This window comes from Callorhinus ursinus, unplaced genomic scaffold (assembly GCF_003265705.2).
Source record: "Callorhinus ursinus isolate GAN/ISIS: 27379988/994484 unplaced genomic scaffold, GSC_fseal_2.0 scaffold4, whole genome shotgun sequence".
Classification (NCBI taxonomy): Eukaryota; Metazoa; Chordata; class Mammalia; order Carnivora; family Otariidae; genus Callorhinus; species Callorhinus ursinus.
Window position 1 is genome coordinate 115393742 of NW_027397066.1, and position 19371 is coordinate 115413112.

Here is a 19371-nt window from a genome sequence, read left to right on the forward strand (position 1 = left end):
AAAGAAAGAAAGAAAGAAAGAAAGAAAGAAAGAAAGAAAGAAAGAAAGAAAGAAAGAAAGAAACCCAAATATAAAATAACGAACACACACACACACACACACACACACACACACGTTTCCAGGCTTCTCATGTCAAAAATATCCAGCTCCTTCTTAATAGTTGTTTTAAAAACTGGTATTTTCCAACAATGTTTACAGCAAGAAAGGAAATATTTGTGAAAAAAGGAACACAATTTCAAATATTTGCCATAGCTCCAGAGAATAGAGAAAAGGAAAGGGCTTGGGGCAGGGTGGGGGTGTGAAGGAGAAAGCTTCTTATTTTGGTCCAAACATTCACATCCTGTGGGAAATACACCTTTATGCTTTCCTAGTCTCCAGCAATGAGTCCATAGCATTCTCCTTGCTTTACATCTCCTCAAGGCCTCTCGAGAATATTCACAAGATCTATTGTTTCAGCTTTTCCATAATTGTGTATAAAAAGTACCACAAAGCTGGCAATGCATTCCAGTACCCAACTATGTGAATTATTTTAAAAAGAAGCTTATTCTTTAGATTAGATTTGACACAATGGTACCAAATAATCCCAGCAGGTACTTTAGAAAGACTAAATCCACCGAGGATCGGATTTAAAAGGGAGAAAAAAGACACAGAAAAACTTTATATTACACAGTTTTAAAAAACCCCACAAAGCAATATTTAGCTTTGGATCAGGATATGGGACTGAAATTGGTTGAGTTCCCTTGGGCCACGAGGAAGACTGGCAGACATATCTCTCTGAATGCAGACACTGGTAATAATATTAAAGTTGCTCTGACCCAACTCTGTGCCCTGGCTGGGTTAATGATTTCTTTCCCCCTAATCATGTTTCTGTGAAGGAGTTTTCATCATTCTAAAAAGGTTCTGCACTGCTCATAGCCAAAAGCCTACTCTATTCAGACCCAAGGTTTGGCAGGGTCTTTTTCCTATTCACCATGTCGAAGTTGAATTACTAACAGAGCAAGGCCTCCCCATCGACAAAGTTCTCGCTGCTTTTACTTACACCCTAGGTGGTTAAGTTCTGATGACAGTAGCTGCTTCCATCTGACTTATTTGCAATGCCCCCCACACTTTTTGTTTGCATCAAACGTTGTCACGGCAGCTGCATGGGGAGTGGAGACTCATTTACAGTGTCCCATTTATAATTCCATCACCTAGTCTTGTCATTATACTGTGAAAGACAGAGAGAGGTCAGAGAGGCAGGATTACATTTGGGAAGGGAATAAATACCCCTCTCTGTGAACTCTTTTTGTCTCCATCTTGTTCTACTTACAAGCAGATATTAACTTTTTCTCTGGAACTCTGAACCAACAGACTATTTCTTCTAGACATAGTTTTCTTTTTCTAAGACTGACGGCCATAGATTAACAACCAGATTATTTCTACCTATCCACAATGCAGCATTCAGGTAGCATAACAACCACGTTAGAGAAATGCAGTTAGTCCTCTGTCTCTGCACAAGCCACTTGTATCTGGTAATATTGCATTTAAAATCCCGGTCTTCATTTCCAGTACTATACTTGAACCCCTCTTAAGAATAGGAGAAAATCAACAGTTTCCTCTTCTTTAAAATAGGGAGTGGAGAGAAGGATCATATGGGTAAAAGTGTAAACAAAAGTTCACGTAAACCCACGTTCCCTGTAAAGAGAGCACTGAAATACATTTCTCGGCCCAAAATGGGGCCACTGAGTCCCCAGATGCCAACTCTGGGATCTATACTTACTTCCTTGTTCCTTACTCATTTTCTCTTTTTCTCTTCCTTGTCCCTTATGCTTTGAAAGATTTCTATAAAAGCATATCCTATAAAAGCTTCCTGTCTTCCACCCCACTTTGTGGTTCTCTAGACTCTTCAAAGTAGAGACTGCCCACTTCATGAATTGTTAAAGTCTGTCTATATCACCCAAATTATTTTTTAAATCATTTTGGCATGAGCAGCATTTTAGGTTCAGCATCAATAAAACAAAATATTACGATAATAAGATAATTTAAAATGAAAAGAGTGAGAGAAATGGAAAAATCCCTCAGCCCTCCAAAGCCTACAGAAGTAGAGAAGGTTTGCTCAACACAAAGCTGCTGACCTGAATATCTGGTACTGGTAGTGGGAGAGTGAGTTGGATAGAAGAATATTTTAAGATTCGGTGGTAACAGATGCATGGCACTCAAAGGCAAAAGAAACTTCATTCAATAGAATTAATCAAATCTCCTTTGTGACTATCTCCACATTCCACATTCCTGATTGAATATTGCTGGGCTCCCAACACTTGGCTCTAGCTGAAAGCTTTTACCACCTCCCCAGTTCACTCTGGTCTCTGGGTTACCCTCCCAGTAGCTTGGCTGCTGCCCCAGGGCACCAGAGCTTTGATGCAGGCTGAATAGCCATAGAATGGTGGATTCTGCTACTAACCCTGTGATCACAACTCTGTTCTTCTCTCTGCCCAGCACCACATTGTGCTTTGGACAAAAATAAAAAGACTTCAAATATACTGTGTGATTCAAGATTGATACTTATACACAATAGCTGTAAGAATATTTCTTGAATATACAAATATTTTATCCTATACCACATAGAGCTACAACCTTGTAATGCCTTTCAAACATACTTTTCTTCAAAAGCTAGGTTAAGATTTTAAATTCCTATACCCTCCTAATTTTCCTCTAATGCTGTATTTTCACAATTCAATGAGATTAATAGGGTAAATACTCCATTTATTTTGAAACATATCTTTATATTCTAGCACTAACTGGAAGGTAAGAATCTAAAAACTAAAGAAATGGAAGAAAATAAAATTTATATTAAATGCATTTACATAATTTCTGAGTTAGTGTGGTTTCCTGATACTATTTTTATGTTCATAGAACATTCTCACAGCTAAAGTTGTACAACTATTAGCTCTATAAATAATTTTTAAAAAGAGATTTTGCTATTAATAACTCCAAAACAGTGAAATTTAATTTTACTACAATGATTTTGATGGTTAAGCAATACTTTTCTACCTAGTGGGCTTTCTTGTAACAGTCATTTCCACTGAGTCTTAGATCAATAAAATTTAATTAGTAAAAAATCGCACACCCTTATCCATGATTATTGTTATTCAAGTTCCTGAATAAAATAAGGCATAAATATGAAGTTCTAATGCTTCAACCAGAATGGTTATCACAGCTTAACAAGCACAAAGGAAATGTACCCATGGCATAGTGATTTTAATCATCTTTGCTGAATATTTTGTTTTTCAAATGTTGAGGAAATTTTAAGGAATTTGTAAGAGCCTTTAAATGTAACAGATTATCTAGTATACCTGTTTTCACCATCTTAGTTTTTCCTACCCTGCTTTTCGAGTATCATTTAACCTTCTGGGAACACCTTACTTATTTCTATATCTGAATGATTTCATTCTCATGGGACAGTAGAGAAAAATCAATTAACCACTATTTGCAAACAACCTTGGAGCTTCAACTGAAGGCCCTTTTGACAAGCAAAGAATTAATCTTTAATTTCTCATGGCACTATTATGTCCTCACTGATACAGACTTATAAGTGATTTGCATTGGTTAATGTCAGCGAATTCTCTTGCTCAATTGTAGACCCCAACAGTTAGAACCAGAAATAGACAAAACCACTTAACTCATGCTCTAACTAAACCCATTGTGCTTGTTTCTTATTATACTTTCTTGAGGCACAAAGACATTTTGCAATGACCAGAACATTCTAACCACTGGACCAGAAAAGCCCTGTTAACAATGGAATGCCTAGAAGACCACACCCCACATGTCCCCTTCCCTACCCATGATCAAGGGCTAAACACATACTCACCCCATGATTACGTGCACCCTGTCTGCTCTCTTGCACTTAACCCCCAAACCTCTCCCATAGGTGTTCATCTTACAGGCAGAGAGGTTGATTGTTAAGGCTTGAGCCTGCCACCTCCCCCAGGTGCCAGCATCTGAAATAAATTTCTCTTTCCCTTTTCTAAACCCTCGTTGCTTGAGTTATTGGCTTCTCTAGCAACAAGTTCATCTGAGTTTGTTCAGCAACAGTATTGGGAAGCCCAGTCAGGAGCTGTACTTTCAATTTGTTCAGCCCCCTCAGGATTCCCCAGGATGGAGCAGTTGTCCCTGGCAAAGTACACCAGGCCTCCCCATTTGTTTCCTGACTTAGTGGCTATAACAGATCTTTTGGCAATATTAAGACCCACGTTTGTTTGTTTTTTATAACATCAGGCTAAGTCTAATAGTTAACTTGACTGAAAAACTCAGTTATGCTTACATTAAGTCATATGCACAGTAAGTGGCCTGGTGGAGGGAGCCACACCATCTTCCTCACTTCAAAAAAGGCAGATTGTGCTGGATTGTGGCTATTCACACTCATCTAGCAGCTTGCTTGGCACTTAACCAAAATACATGAAGGAATTAATGACCCATACAAACCACCAGATCTAGAGATATCAACTTACCAGCCAGCATATGCATACATTCCATAATAAAAAGCCAGTGGCAACCCCATAATACTCGCATCTCTTCCTGAGAAGGCGTCTTTAAAGTGTTGTGTTTGCCCTGTAATGAGAACAGAAAGATTTTAGGACTTTTCAAAGAATTGGTTATTATTCATTCTTTAACCATAAACATGGAGAAAGAAATGGGAGGGTTGGGGATGAACTATACTGTTTCAGGTCCAGATTTCTCACTTCCTGCTCATTGCCAGATTCATCTATTAATACTGTATCCATTCTAGAGGAGGAGTCCCAAAAGTATATTGATCACCACTGACACTATTTCACATTTCTCTTTTAATAAAATTATAGCAAAGAGCAAAGCAGTTCCTTGTTTGAGTGTGCCTCTACTCTTACAGAGTTTGAGCATAAAAGAAGACTAAGGAATAATCTGTAAACCATACAGATTACAGTTAACAGGAGTATGATAGAATTCTTTTAAATAAAGATAATTTAATGCTTGTGTTGGGGAGAAAGAATTTCCTCTGCCCTTTAAAATCCTTCTGGCTGGACTAGGAATCAAACTAACATGAGACAGATTAACAGGAGAAAATCAAATTTAATAGCATACATATAGGGAACCTCCACAGACATGGAAATTCCAAAGACAGTGAGGCAATATGATAGTTACATGAGCTAGGAAGGGGAGTAGGGTTCTGAGGATATAAAGGGGAGAAAGAACATTAGCAGGAAGGTAAAAGGAGATGTGTGGAAAACAAAAGTTGCCCTACTATGTAAGATGAGTCTCTTAGGTAAAGAGGAAACTATCTTGTTAATAGCTCAGGGGGAGGTAAAGAGCTTTTCCTGAATCTGCTGGGTTTTGATTGCTTTTAACTCAAAATAATGTTCATGTCAAAGCAGCCCATCTTGGGGCAGACTGCCCTTGGCATCTACACTTGGAAAGAAATATCCACAGTTCTACTCTCAATGAGGAGGTAGCAAAAAACCCAAGAACCACCTTCTCACATCATTTAATTTTCATTCTGTTTTCTATTTTCCCCTGTAGTCTATTAAGTACCCACAGTGGTAGAAAACCCTGTGGACCAAATCTGCCTTCTAAAGCTTCTTGTGTAAATAAAGTTTCATTGGAGCACAGCCAGGCCCACTTATTTGTGTATTAGGATTGATATTATCAGTCTATGGCTGATTTCACTCTGCAATGGCAGAGTTGGGTAGTTGTGAAGGAGACTGTATGGCAAGCAAAGTTGAAAATATTTACCATCTGGCCCTTTATAGAGAAAGTCCACTGACCCTGTCTTAGAGAATGGCATGGTTTCCCTCTAGAAACACTGAAAAGAGATTATACTGAATTTTAAAATAGATAGTTCTTAACAAATTTTGCATCAACATGTGGATTGAATGCTTTAATTCATAACATTTTTCCCTACTTTGTGAATCATACTGGGCCTTTTTCTTGTTTATCCTTTGGATAATTACAAAAAAAAAAAAAATTCAGATTTAGCCAATATTGAAAGTTAAACACAAAAAGTCTCTTTCTTAAAGAAAATAGCAAATGAGATCACCAAAATGGGAAATGTGATTTTGTTTCAAAATTGGTCTTCACTCAAGTAAATAAAAGAGGGATGGGCATATAAAAGATTCAGAATATTTATCACTGTGTTATTTTTCTGTAGAAATAGTAATTTTTTAGTTTAATTATGTGTCATGGAATATTTGAGATATACTTATGTAAAATATAATCCATTGTTTATCTGAAAAAAAAAGAGGGATGGGAGGTAGATGATATATGTGATTATGACCCTCTCTCTTCACTGAAACCTCAGTTGTTGCCTGGGTTGCCCAGACAACAATATATATTAATATAATATGTATGAGCTTTGAGACCAAAAATGGAGAAGGTTGAGTTGTACAGTAAATAATTTTTCCCTCAAAGTATCCAGTGCCAAAATATAGTTCATTTAAAAAAAGTGACACAGTGAATTCAGAAATGCCTGTTTTACTAAAACATCTCTGTGTCCTCATAGAAGGGAAATATAAATACTGGAGCTCAGATAAAAACATCTGTTGAATATTCTTTTATCATGACATATGGTCTCCTTGGCCTAAAGAGATAATATTCTAAGGGTAGAGTACTGAATAAGCAATAAGAAAAACCAAACTTTATTGAAGATCAGGTCCTAAAGTATAAATCCTAAAAAGTGTTATTTTGAGAGTATTACAAAAGAGAGGCTTTTTTAGACTTCAGGAATATTTTGGATGAATAACAGAGGTCTCAGGAATATGAAAGTCATAATATTCAAAGGAAAGTTTAACAAAGCCTCATAAGTACAGAACATACAACTATTTTCAGGATCTGATTAGAGTGGAAATAAATGCACACTCTGTATTAGTAAAGCTTTTATCTTCCTGGAGTTTCAAATTAATGTGAAAAATTTGTGATTAAGTTAGAAAGAAAAATCAACATTTTGTATTAATAGAGTAAATATGCTTGCTAAGAATGGTCTCCAAAATAATAAAATTTTCTTTAAATATAGTAATATTGTTACAGCATTTCTCTATTAGGTGAGCTATAAAAGGAAGCCTGTTCACATTAAGCACTGATAAGAAAGCATAAATATTAATCAAAGGATCATTCTATTTTAAATTGAGAAAGATGCAAAAGATATATTATGATCTATGTTCTTAAGGAATTTACAATAAAATAGCATTTGGAAAACTTCACCTCATCTCACATACATATATAAATAGGTGGTTAAAAAAAAATGACTACAGTCTTATATTAGAGTTTTAAAGGATAGTATATCATCTTTTGGAACCTAAACTAGAACTGAAGTAAGGTCAATGACTCAGGGTCTCTGCACTCTCCAAAAATGGAAGAAACTCCTTACAGGAGACTAAAGAGTTAGCCCATAAAAAGAAAGCACTAACAAAACAGATTATGTTCTCCACACTTCTAATGGATCAGATAAAATGAGCAGGCCAGCTCCGTGGCGGCCAATGTGAACTAGAAGAGCGAGCTCACGTCTTCTCTTTAGTGTAAGCCATAGCATTAAAATCTTTATTGTGTTTACTCTGAGTTGGCCAAAGTTGCTTGATTTGATGCAATCATTTAGCCAGGAGAGTTCTAAGATCTTCCATTAGTAAATGCACAAGAGCAGCTCCCTTGCCCTAGCTACAGAGTGACAGATCTTTCAGTGTTTGTTATTGTTTGATGCCTCTATCATCAGCAATTATTTTGCTGAATTTTGGCATTTCCTTTTGCTTTGTGTAATTCTTCTCCTGCAACTTCATAAAATTTCTCTCTAAATTCCCTTTCCTGGAACAGACAATATCAATGTAAACATTAAATATTTAAGATGCCCAAATTATACGTCACTCTTTCACAATTTCATCTCACGTTCCTATTCCCTATTACCAAGCCCATTGCCAATGAATTCACCTGGACCTCCTACGCTTCCAACAACTTCCACTGAATCCAAGCAATTGCATGTACCTTCTTCCCTAAAACAGCTGAAACTCTAAATAACATCACCTGCTCAACCATCTCATCTTTTCTTATTAAACAGTCAACTCTACATATACTCCCCCAGAATGATATTACATTCCCATAGAAAAGCATATTTTACTTTAAAAATAAAGTAACAATAAAAATTAAGTTTTTACAACTTTTTTTGTCAGATAATATTTGGTTTTTCGGAATGCTATTCCCATATCTGACTCCCCTTCCATCAAAACTATTCTCAAGGTAAAAGTAACAATAGCCATAGAGTAAAAGAATTACTGGTCATCTTTCATTATTTTCCAGATATCCTTTTTCCTTTAGTCTTTATTACTATTAGTGAACTATTTTAAAGTAAATATAAGAGGCTATAGTTATCTGTAGTTGAAACTAATGGCAGATTTGTTTTTCCACTTTGAGTTTTCACTCCAAAGAGTTTATATGGAGAGAATTCATTGATGCCTTATTTTGTTGCTTGGCCCAGTCTTAATTCTCTTGTTGCCATTCAGCTGTAAATACCAATGCACCCCCCCCAGTGCAGCAGTCTTTCAAATCAATTCGATGACAGTATAGAGTCTAAGTTCCACAAACAGAGACTAATTAAGGGATTCTGCTAGTACAAGTGGAAGTTAGTGCTAGGAAAGATCAAAAGCAGATACGTATTTTAAAAAGCATTTACTTTCCAGTCCATACCTTTAATTAGCTGCATAACTCCAGGGACTATAATTATCAGAATTGCTGTGAGCTTGCAAAAGGTTAGGAAAATCTGGATCCGGGTGCTCCAGCTGACACTCATGCTGTTCAGGACCATCACTACAGCTGCAAACAAATAGATGAAGTTACAGAAGGTGAATTCTCATTGGCATGAAGACATCTTAGGTCCTTGCTATTCAAAGTTCCACCCATTAACCAGCAAAGTTGGCATTACCTGGAGGCATTTTGGAAATGCATAATTTCAGGAACTGCCCTAGACCTAATAGATACATTTCAACAAGATGTCTCAGTGATTTTTATGCATACCTTGAAGTTTGAGAAGCTTGGATAAAACCACCAGACAGTAAAAATTCATTTCTTGGTCTTTGTATATGTCAATAAGAGTGGGCATATACTGTAGTTTCTTAAAAATCATATAAAAATATCGTCTAACTGGGCGCCTGGGTGGCTCAGTTGGTTGAGCGACTGCCTTCCGCTCAGGTCATGATCTTGGAGTCCCTGGATCGAGTCCCACATCGGGCTCCCTGCTCGGCGGGGGTCTGCCTCTCCCTCTGACCCTAACCCCTCTCATGTGCTCTCTCTCATTCTCTCACTCTCAAATGAATAAATAAAATCTTTAAAAAAATATGTATATCTTCTAACCAAATCCTAAAGTCATCATAATATGCAATCAAATTGCTGAATATGACTCTCCAGCTTGGTAAGTCAGGCAACTATTTCCTACTGTCATGATGTTACGCATATGCACTTGCCAGGATGGAATCACTCAAGAAAGATGTCAAGAAGTTGGCTAGTATTTTATTCTTCACTCTCAGACCTAGCCCTAGTGGGCACTCTGCTTTTCCTCTCCACCTTCCAGTTAGCACATGAAGGAGTGACTGACTTTCAACCTACCCTAAAAATACAGGCTTCCAAGATGTGTCTGGGGACTTGGACAAAAAGAGTTCTAAGTAATGAGTCCAAAAGAGTTCCAGGCCTAGGATACACCTTGGGTGTGAAGCCAGCAGAATTTCCCTTTCTTAATGATGCCATCTACAGTTTCCTGAGTAGCACTCAACTATCCACTCTCCCCACATGGTAGCGCATGAGAACCCTGAGGATAGAACAAGCATTTTCTTTTTTTTTAAAGATTTATTTGTATTTATTTATTTATTTATTTATTTATTTATTTACTTGACAGAGAGGGAACACAAGCAGGGGCAGAGGGAGAGGGAGAAGCAGGCTTCCCGCGGAGCAGGGAGCCCGATGCGGGGCTCGATCCCAGGACCCTGGGATCATGACCTGAGCAGAAGGCAGACGCTTAACGACTGAGCCACCCAGGCGCCCCAGAACAAGCATTTTCTATCTCTGTATTGCTAGTGTCCAGCTCCATGCTTAGCCCAAGAAGATAATCAACACAATTTTGTTGAATAAATGAATGAGTTGGATCCTCAGTTTAAAAAAAACTACCCTTCAGCCAAGAAGGCATGAAACGAATGGTGATACTCTAAGACCCTGACTTCTATACTCAGCTGGAATGACTTCTAGAGGTTCTTCTAGACCACGGATTTCAACTTCATGCTCTTTCCAGAAGTTTATTTTCAGTGTTAACCCCCCACCCCCGCCAAAGCTACTTCATACCTGACGTTTGCAGTTATTATCTATAAGCTTTATCTTTTAAAAGGTGTATCTGTCCTAAACAAATAACACAGATGTATGAAGATACTTCTCAGGGGACAAAACAACACACAGGATTTTGATAATTCGAGTTGCAATAGGAAGTATTCCTATTACACAGTCATCAGTTATCTTCATAGTTTCCATTGCCTTGTATAATCACTAGCTCATTTCAGAACTTTAGAATCAGTACAAATGTTACCAACACATAACATATACAGTAATGGCAAAAATTTTAAAATAACCTAGACTCCTAAAGGAAGGCTAATTAAGGTACACCTTTTTAATGATTTACTATGCACCATTTAAAATCATGATGCAGTTAAATATGTATTTCATGAAAGGGTGTTCATGATATATTACTGACCAGTATAGCAAGTTACAGAGAGAAGGATGGATGGATGGATAGATGGATGGACAGAGAGAGAGACAAAGACAGAGAGAAATGAAGGGAAAATATCTGAATGAGTGTTCACCAAAACACTAACAGAAGGTTTCTATAGATGACAGAATACTGAATAATTTTTTATTTTTATTTCTTTTTCTGCATTCAATATTTTTTATAATGGACATGCAGCATTCTAAGTGAAAATCAATAAGACAATTTTCATTTTTGAAAAATTCAAAGATGGGAAAATAAGGGATCAGAAGATCCCATACAAAGTTAAATAGGGGTCTACTAATGATGAAATGGTTCAAAGGAGTAATGATGAGAATGATCAGAAAGGCTGGAACCCCAAATAATCTCCATGGGAGGCTAAGGGAAATATTGTACCTATGTTTGAAGCTAAACACATGAAGAAAGACAGGTCCATTGTTAATGGTAGAGTGCATTACTTTATCAGAGGGAGGATAAAACAGTAAAATTATTTTTCTTTCTTCAACATAAAGCCCTTCTGTGCTGAAAATAATTTAATGCAACCCTCTTCCCCACTTCATCATCCAGTTATTCTTTTCTTTTTTTCTATGCAAATGACTCTGTGATAAATGAGTCATCATGTGAAAAGCATTATTTTTTTAGTTAAGGAGATTCAGAATTGGCCTGAAAAAAATTGGACTCATGTTCCCACCACTAACAAAAAAGCACTGTTTTCTTTTAAATAGAGCTCCTAAAACCTAAAACACTATTTCTGAAAGTACTCCACAATAGAAAAGAGCTGTTGTATAGAGAGAGAAAAAGAACGAAGGAAAGAGAAAGAGAAAGAGAAAAAGAGGACAGGAAAGGGAAGGAGGAAGTGGGGGAGGAAGAAAAGAAAGGTGGACGGGAGGGAGGGAAGGAAGAGAGAGGGAGGAGGAGAGACAAAGAAAGAGGCATTCTTATTTTTGGAACCTCTATCTATATATTTGAGGAGAGGAAAGAGGATTTGTTACTTTCATAAAGAATATAAGACTTAATGCCTATTGAAATAAAAAAAGTGAGCATTTGGAGTTTTATTTTCTATTTTGTAAAGTTTTCTTAAAAATGGAAGAGAAAAGGGGCGCCTGGGTGGCTCAGTTGGTTAAGCGACTGCCTTCGGCTCAGGTCATGATCCTGGAGTCCCGGGATCGAGTCCCGCATCGGGCTCCCTGCTCAGCAGGGAGCCTGCTTCTCCCTCTGACCCTCCCCCCTCTCATGTACACTCTCTCTCTCATTCTCACTCTCTCAAAATAAAAAAAAAATAAATCTTTAAAAAAAAAAAATGGAAGACAAAATCAAGCAAATACTATGGATCGATAATCTCTCTCATCTTGCACTCCCCTCAGGCAGCTGTAGTAAAAATTCTGGTTAAAACTGATTCTTCTCAAAGGTTTCTCAAAATCCCACTGTATCTGAACATCCACACATTGCACTCGTTATCTGGTACACCAGATTCCAGCTGAGATGTACCTCTATGACCCTGAAGGATACCGCTTAACAGGCAGCCAGGACAGAGGCACCGTGAAGGTCCTCAAGTGACTAGAAGTGCTGTTTCATCGTGTGTCTTTACACAGAAATTTCAGTCTACATATGTTGCTTATCCAACAATATTGAAAAGGGGCTTTGGGGTTCACTAAATGCAAGAGCTTTCTGGGTTTCTGCAACAAATAATATCTACTTTGATTTTTATAGATGGTCTACCCACATTGTAATAAAAGAAATCTGAGTAAGTTCTGTGGTCCCACCTAGTTTTACTCCCTTTGAATAATAATTGCAAATGTCACACATTAGAAACTATTTATGTCAATTTTGGCTTTTTTTCCTTACCAAAATGAAAAAACAGGGACATATAATTTTTATTTACTTATTTATAGAGCAGTTTTCTAAGAACTGAAACACAGCCATGAAAGCTATATGTATAAATCTTGGAGATAAGAAATACATATTTGAAGGGAGCTGTTTCTGAAGAGGATGTTTAGGGAAATGTGAAGGACTGGCACGTGTTTCTTTCTGCACTTCTATAATTCAAGTCCATCTTCAGATTTGCTGAGCAAGATTACTGAGCCTGGATATATTGGTTTTTCTCCCAGGTTCAGGTTCTCTCTGGTTTCTTACTTCTGACTTCTTCACGCTAAATTGATAAAATATATGGATGCTGTATGTATGCCATGTGGTGAGTTAAAGTCGATCATTCCACGGTTTTTTGTAACAGCTGCCTGGGTTACCTTTCTCTTTGTTAGCAGTCATTTCCTGGATGCATTGATTTCAGAGAAGATAAACGCGTCTAGCCACAAACATCTTTAAAAAGGAGAGACAGTCTATATCTAGGATCTCGATATTGAGAAATTGGTAAACATTAAATAATTGTAAACTAATATCACATGGCAGGCATTGTACAAAGACTTTACATGGTTAATGTTATCTAACCCTCATCTCTCTATGATGGGGTCACCATCATTGGCTTTACTTTCCAGATGGGCAGCTGAAAGTTGGGATAGTATTTAACAGGCTTATGTTCACACAGGTAAGCCTAAAGATAAACTAGAGCCTAGGTAAACTGACTTCAGGGTCCACACTTTTACGCCTAGCTCTCAAGTAACAATGAGGAACTAGCTCAAAAGACACACGTGATCTCACTAGTATACCTAGGTCTTTCAAACTCCTAGTGGCTCTGCTTCTCTGCTAAGGTTCATGTTTATCTTGGCTAGGATTTCCGGATACTTTGATCCTACATTTTATTTGTCATCCTCCTGAAGGATATGGTTATTGATTTGTAGTGCTTTTATATTTCAATACCATGTATATCTACCTAAGAATACATTGTCTTGGTAATTTAGGTATGGCAGAGCCAGACTTCAGAATATTTACGCAAAACCACTCCACATGCTGTATTTGAAATGCTAGCCCAGAACTGATCCTTGATTTTCTTTCATGTAATTCAGTGATGCCAGGAAAATAGTTTGGGAAAAGAAAGTACAGTGATATGGAATGGAACTGGCTATTTTTTTCCTATAATGCAGTCACAAGTGTTATTTTCTTTGCTTCTTCTAATTATTCCCACCAGGTATGAGAAGCAGGGTGGGGTCCTTTACTCACCTATACACACACTAAGAGAGAAGAAAATGAGACTCGGAGATTGTTAGGAATGGATCTGGGATGAGGTTTCATATTTTGAAGAAAGTATTTTTATTATAATATTCTGCCATTCAAGTATATGCTATATAAGGAAGAGTTTCAGAAGACCAGAACAAAAGACTGGATATCATTTTACGGATCGAACACCCTTCAATCCTTGCCAAAGCTCCATGGACAGGGAAACCTGCTGGCGTTGCATGGGTATGATGTTGAGACTGGGCTAGAGGAGAGCACCTCGTGTGGATGTGTAAGAGTTTCCAGCTGGACTTCCCTGTGCCTGACATGTTTACCCAAATGGACAGGAGTTTGGATAAGCAAAAACTTTTCATCTTTATCAAATTGACAGAAATGAAATCGAGTACTTTCAACAAAGGGCAGATAAAATTAGCATTTAGTAACTCCCCACTCCCACCCCACTATCATTTCTCAAATGGTTGGTTGACATTTCACAAAACTTGACATTCCTTTTTTTCTGTGACTTGATTCTAACAAGATCCTTCACGTTTGCGCTTCTTCTACACTTGAACTAGAGATTTCAAAGTATCACAAACTGTTTCCTTCCCCCAAGGAATACAGGGAAGCAATTCATGCAGTTAAACTCTGTTTTCCACATCTCACTAAACTTCCACCCTTCACAGGCAGAAAATCATGGATACTCACTTTCAACAATGCAGAATAGGAGGGGGGCGCCTGGGTGGCTCAGTTGGTTAAGCGACTGCCTTCGGCTCAGGTCATGATCCTGGAGGCCCGGGATCGAGTCCCACATCGGGCTCCCTGCTCAGCGGGGAGTCTGCTTCTCCCTCTGACCCTCTTCCCTCTCGTGCTCTCTCTCTCTCATTCTCTCTCTCTCAAATAAATAAATAAAATCTTTAAAACAAACAAACAAAAAAAAAAAAACAATGCAGAATAGGAGAGATTTGTCCCTAGCCAAATTTCTCCTTCTGCATCTCCATGTCCATCCTGTTGCTGCATTAAAGCTAAATTCTTCTCAAAGAAGAGTCTCACTTTCCCCCCCAGCACGACCTACCACTGAGTCATAACAATACCTTGTTTCCTCTTTCAGTGCTTCTGATTATAGGAATGCATTTCCTCAGAATCTCAAGCTTGCAAACGGAACATCAAAATTTGTAAGCTAATGTCATAACTAATGGCAAAAATGAAGAAAATGTCTAGGTTCACCCAAGATTTACTCAGGCTTTGTGAACTCTTCCATCATCAATCTCTACCACAGGAGTTTGGTAAACCACAATTGGCCTTACCTACAACTGTGTTAAAATTTTGGTTTGAACAGTTTCCATTTTCTCCTACAAAATACAAATTTTCCCTTCAAAAAGTTTAATAGCATTGGGATAAGAAAAAGAGTCATCCAGACTCTCAGATGTAGTAGTATGTCATGATTATCCATCTCATTTGAAGTCCAAAGCAGGCAATATTTGCAGACTTGTAAATGTTTACATAAAATCTACTGGAAGTTTGCTAATTCTTTTAATTAGGTTGAGAAATATGTGTGCCTACACAAGAGATAGCTTTTAAAACTTCTATTGTAAATTTACAAATCCCTCAGAAACATTACCTCTATCTTCTTTTTTAATATAATAATTGTGGTATGATTCTGCCTCAGTCATTCAAGGGACAAGAATATAACGGTTATAATACTGGCTGTTAGTCCAATCCCTTAGTGGGACACCACATTTATCAAGAACTTTCTACAAGCAAGGCACTTTGCTAAAGGCCTTAAAAACCTGACGTGATTTCATCTTTCTGCGGCCTTCCAAGACAGATTATCTTTTCACAGCTATTTTACCAATTAATAAAAGTAATACTTAAGCAGGTTTAATATTTAGCTCCAAATCACCTAAGAAATTGTCACAATAAGTTTCAGTTCCAGGCTGTTTGCCTTCAGAGCCTAAGCTGTAACTACTATGCTAAGATAGTTCATCCCACCAAAGCTCATGTTATTAGATCTGAAGATCACATTGAAAAAACTCTGTTTCATTTACCACCATGGTCCTACTGCCTGAGAAAACTGAAGATGTGTAATCCTCCAGGTTCAACAAGGAGATTTTTCTGCTAGAGAAAAATTCGTAGACCTCTCTCAAAAAAATCAGTGAATCAACAAATATTTAGTGAACACAAATATCACACAAGGAGCCACGTGAAGGCCTGGAAATATAGCAATGAAAGGACCCTTGGTCTCATGGGAACTTCAAATGATGCTTTCCCCCAAGAGTATAAACAGCTACCATTTGCAATTTGTTCTTAATAAATTGCAGGCATTACCCAAAACACTATACATACATTGTCTCAGTTAATGTCATTTAATCCTCACAAGACACCCGATGAGACTCCGCAGGATTTACAGGTAAGAATACTGAGGTGTGGAAAGGTTCAATGATTTGTCCCTGAGTCTCACATCTGTAGCGTGTGTTAAGGGCATGATGAGTGAAGTTTGCCATTACCTCTCCAGAACTCAGAAATCTCTACTTCGAGTATTTTTCTTTGTCTTTCTTCAAACATTTCATAGAATAATAGCATGTGCATGTTTGGTGAATTGGCATTTTCGCAAATCCAGAATGGACCTAAGTTCAAAAATATATGTATCTACACTAGAGGTACTTTTATGTGTAATTCCTAACTCTTTCCTGCAAACAAACCACTCACCTCTCTACTGGCGAATGTGCATTGTTCTCTTCATTGTTCTACTGAAATACTTTTGCCATGCATAACTGAATTTTTTTCTTGAGTATGCAATTCAGCTACTCCTGTGTCATTTACTATTTCCAAATAGTTCAAACTTAATCAAATGTGATCATATTAATTCTTAGAACTGATTCAATTAGCATCTAGAATTGAGCTATTGTTTCCCATAATATCCAAAGGTTTGGCTTCATATCACTTATGTAATGCTGTGTATTTTCCTCTTTTTTATTTCTTTAAAAAAAGTCTAGTATTTGTGCCCATTGATAAAAATGAACAAATTCCTAATTTGGAGACCTAATCTGAGAAGTGCTACTAATAATCACATATTAAAAGACTTTTATCATGACCATCAACTGGCAGCTAAAACTGTAACACTGAAAGTGACAGTCTGCCAACACTATAAAATATATGAACACAACATACACACCCAACACATGAGGATAAGTGAGTTATCATTCAACATATTATCAGTGAGGAAGGATAATTTCTAATTCAAAAATCCATAAAATAATTGGGTTTTCATCTGTTAAATTCTCTTTTTGTGTACTATTTTACTAATAAGGTGGTTTCTGTTTGCCTACATCAAAAGGTTAGACATCATATCTATTGATCCAATGCAAACCTGGCATGTAATGTGATACCAGGGATTACTCCGAATCCTTCTTTTATTTTCCAACACAGATTTGGCAAGGAACTGAAGCCAAAGGAGCAGGATGTGGAGAGCAGTCCCATCATGCAAAAAAGTCCATAGAAACTTTGTCATCAATCACTTTTGCTTTTTTTTTTCCTTTTCATATTTATACCTACGATACTCACTTATGCCCACAGCTGTAATGAGCTTGATCGCAAGTTCAGGAATTTCACATTGAATAAATAATGGTTCCAGAATGTAGCGTCCAAAAGCCAGAGAAATCACAGCGGTGGCTGCAGGGCTGGAAAAGAAAAAATTAGGTTAACAAAGGAAAAAACAAATAGCATCTTCACTAAACTTATTCTACCTTGAGGTAATGTTATTCAACGTCAAGAACATGTTAAATATAAAAGCCTATAATTTTCCAAACTTCCTATTTGCTTAGGTTGTCACAGACAATCCAAGTAAAATATGGCCTATAGCTTTGGTGGCCAGTTTAAACTTCCCCTATCCATGGAAGCAAGACTGGGTGACATCAGTTTTGTCCCTGCTCTCCTAGATTTGACTTTTTTTTTTTCCCTTAAAAATCTAGTTTACTATTTGAGATCCTAACAGAGCTGAGCTTTACAAGAAGCATCTTCTCAATAAGTCAACAACTAAACTCCAGTCACAGCACAAACAGGTTAAGGGTACAGAACTATTGAGTCAGGGCATGGTCAGGAAAATGAATACAAAACCCAACTTCAAAAACTATTATTAATAATTGCTCATTGCAAATATATGCTTTTGTCCTTGACATTATATTCTTATTTTTCCAGTACAGACAAAAACTTGAAGAGCCCAGTGATTATTTTTAGCTTCATAGAAACATTTAGATGCGAAGCATAAGTTGAAAAATAAAAATGTTGTTGTGATTTTATACAATTGAGAAAACGTACATGAGATAAGAAAATTAAATAAGTTCACGTCTATAGTAAAATAGGTAACAAACCATTCTACTTTAATTCTTCAAATATTTCTATGAGAAAATTGCATGTGCCTTTAAATATATTTCCTATATGAATGCATCTTCTTTAAATACACAGGCAAGTTCATGGAATTATCTAACTTCTCATGCCAATCTTTGCTTTCAGCTTCTCTTCTCAGAGTTACTCAGCACCCATGCTAAATCCCTAGATTGTCAGAAAACCAACCACCATTATGTTCCAACGTTAGCCTGCTTGTAATAGACAGCACCATATATTTTTTCGATTTTCTTCTTTTCCTAAAGACCCTCCCCTCTTCCACTCCCAAGAGATGATTTTTCCTATTCTACATCATTTGCAAATTTTTAATGTATAAATTAAAATCTGATCACGTCATTTTAGTGCTTTCAAAACATGCTCAGGATATGCAAAATCCTTCAGTTATGGCTCCATCTGGTCTAAGCGTTCCCTTCCTCTTGGTTTGCTTCTTCCCACTAGAAGGAGATGAATACCCTTTGCCAGGAACACCAGCAACCTCACTGACATTTTTTATACCCATATCTTTGTTCAATCTTTTTTTTTTGCTCAAGGAAGTTCCTTTAACCTTCTGATTGGGTGAGAGCTCTATGAGTAAGTACACTTGCTCACTCAGTCTCATGGCTTCCCTTTCACGGTGCTTATCACAGTAGCAACTTTATCTTCACTATGTGATTTCTTGATTGATAACTATTTCCCTCGTGTGACCCTGAGCTCCATGAATTCCAGACTCTGTCCATCTTAATCACTATTTTATCCCCAGTGTTTAGTATAGTATCTATCATAAGTAGAAACCCAATAAACATTTGAATATATGGTTAATAGGTGAATTCAATCTAAAGACCCCTGCTATGTACTGATGTATGATATTTATTTTCTTGAAATCTGTGTCCTACAGATTATTCCTGATAAGTATGAAGCATCATTTTAAGTATTTAGATACCATGGGTGTTAACAGATGAGAAATACTAAAGTACCTAGGTATCTTATCAATCCTCAAGTCATTCATTACTCTGCTTATTTGGAAGACCAGCCAAGCAATGTGAGTCCCTTATTACAAAGGAATATATGAACCCTTCAAAAAAAAGCTTCTAGAATATATCTGGGTAATTTCCTCTGTCAGTAAACACACACACACACACACACACACGCAC

At 37.1% G+C, this 19371-nt stretch overlaps 1 protein-coding gene across 1 annotated transcript in view; it reads right to left on the bottom strand.

Moving 5' to 3' along the window:
- SLC7A11 (solute carrier family 7 member 11) overlaps positions 1 to 19371 on the bottom strand; it is a 72726-nt gene that overhangs the window by 47029 nt on the left and 6326 nt on the right. The window contains exons 3-5 of the mRNA XM_025874190.2: positions 17402 to 17517; positions 8677 to 8802; positions 4488 to 4587 (exon numbers count right to left, since the gene is read on the bottom strand). Coding sequence (XP_025729975.1) covers positions 4488 to 4587; positions 8677 to 8802; positions 17402 to 17517 — 342 coding nt within the window. The remainder of the gene's footprint in view (positions 1 to 4487; positions 4588 to 8676; positions 8803 to 17401; positions 17518 to 19371) is intronic.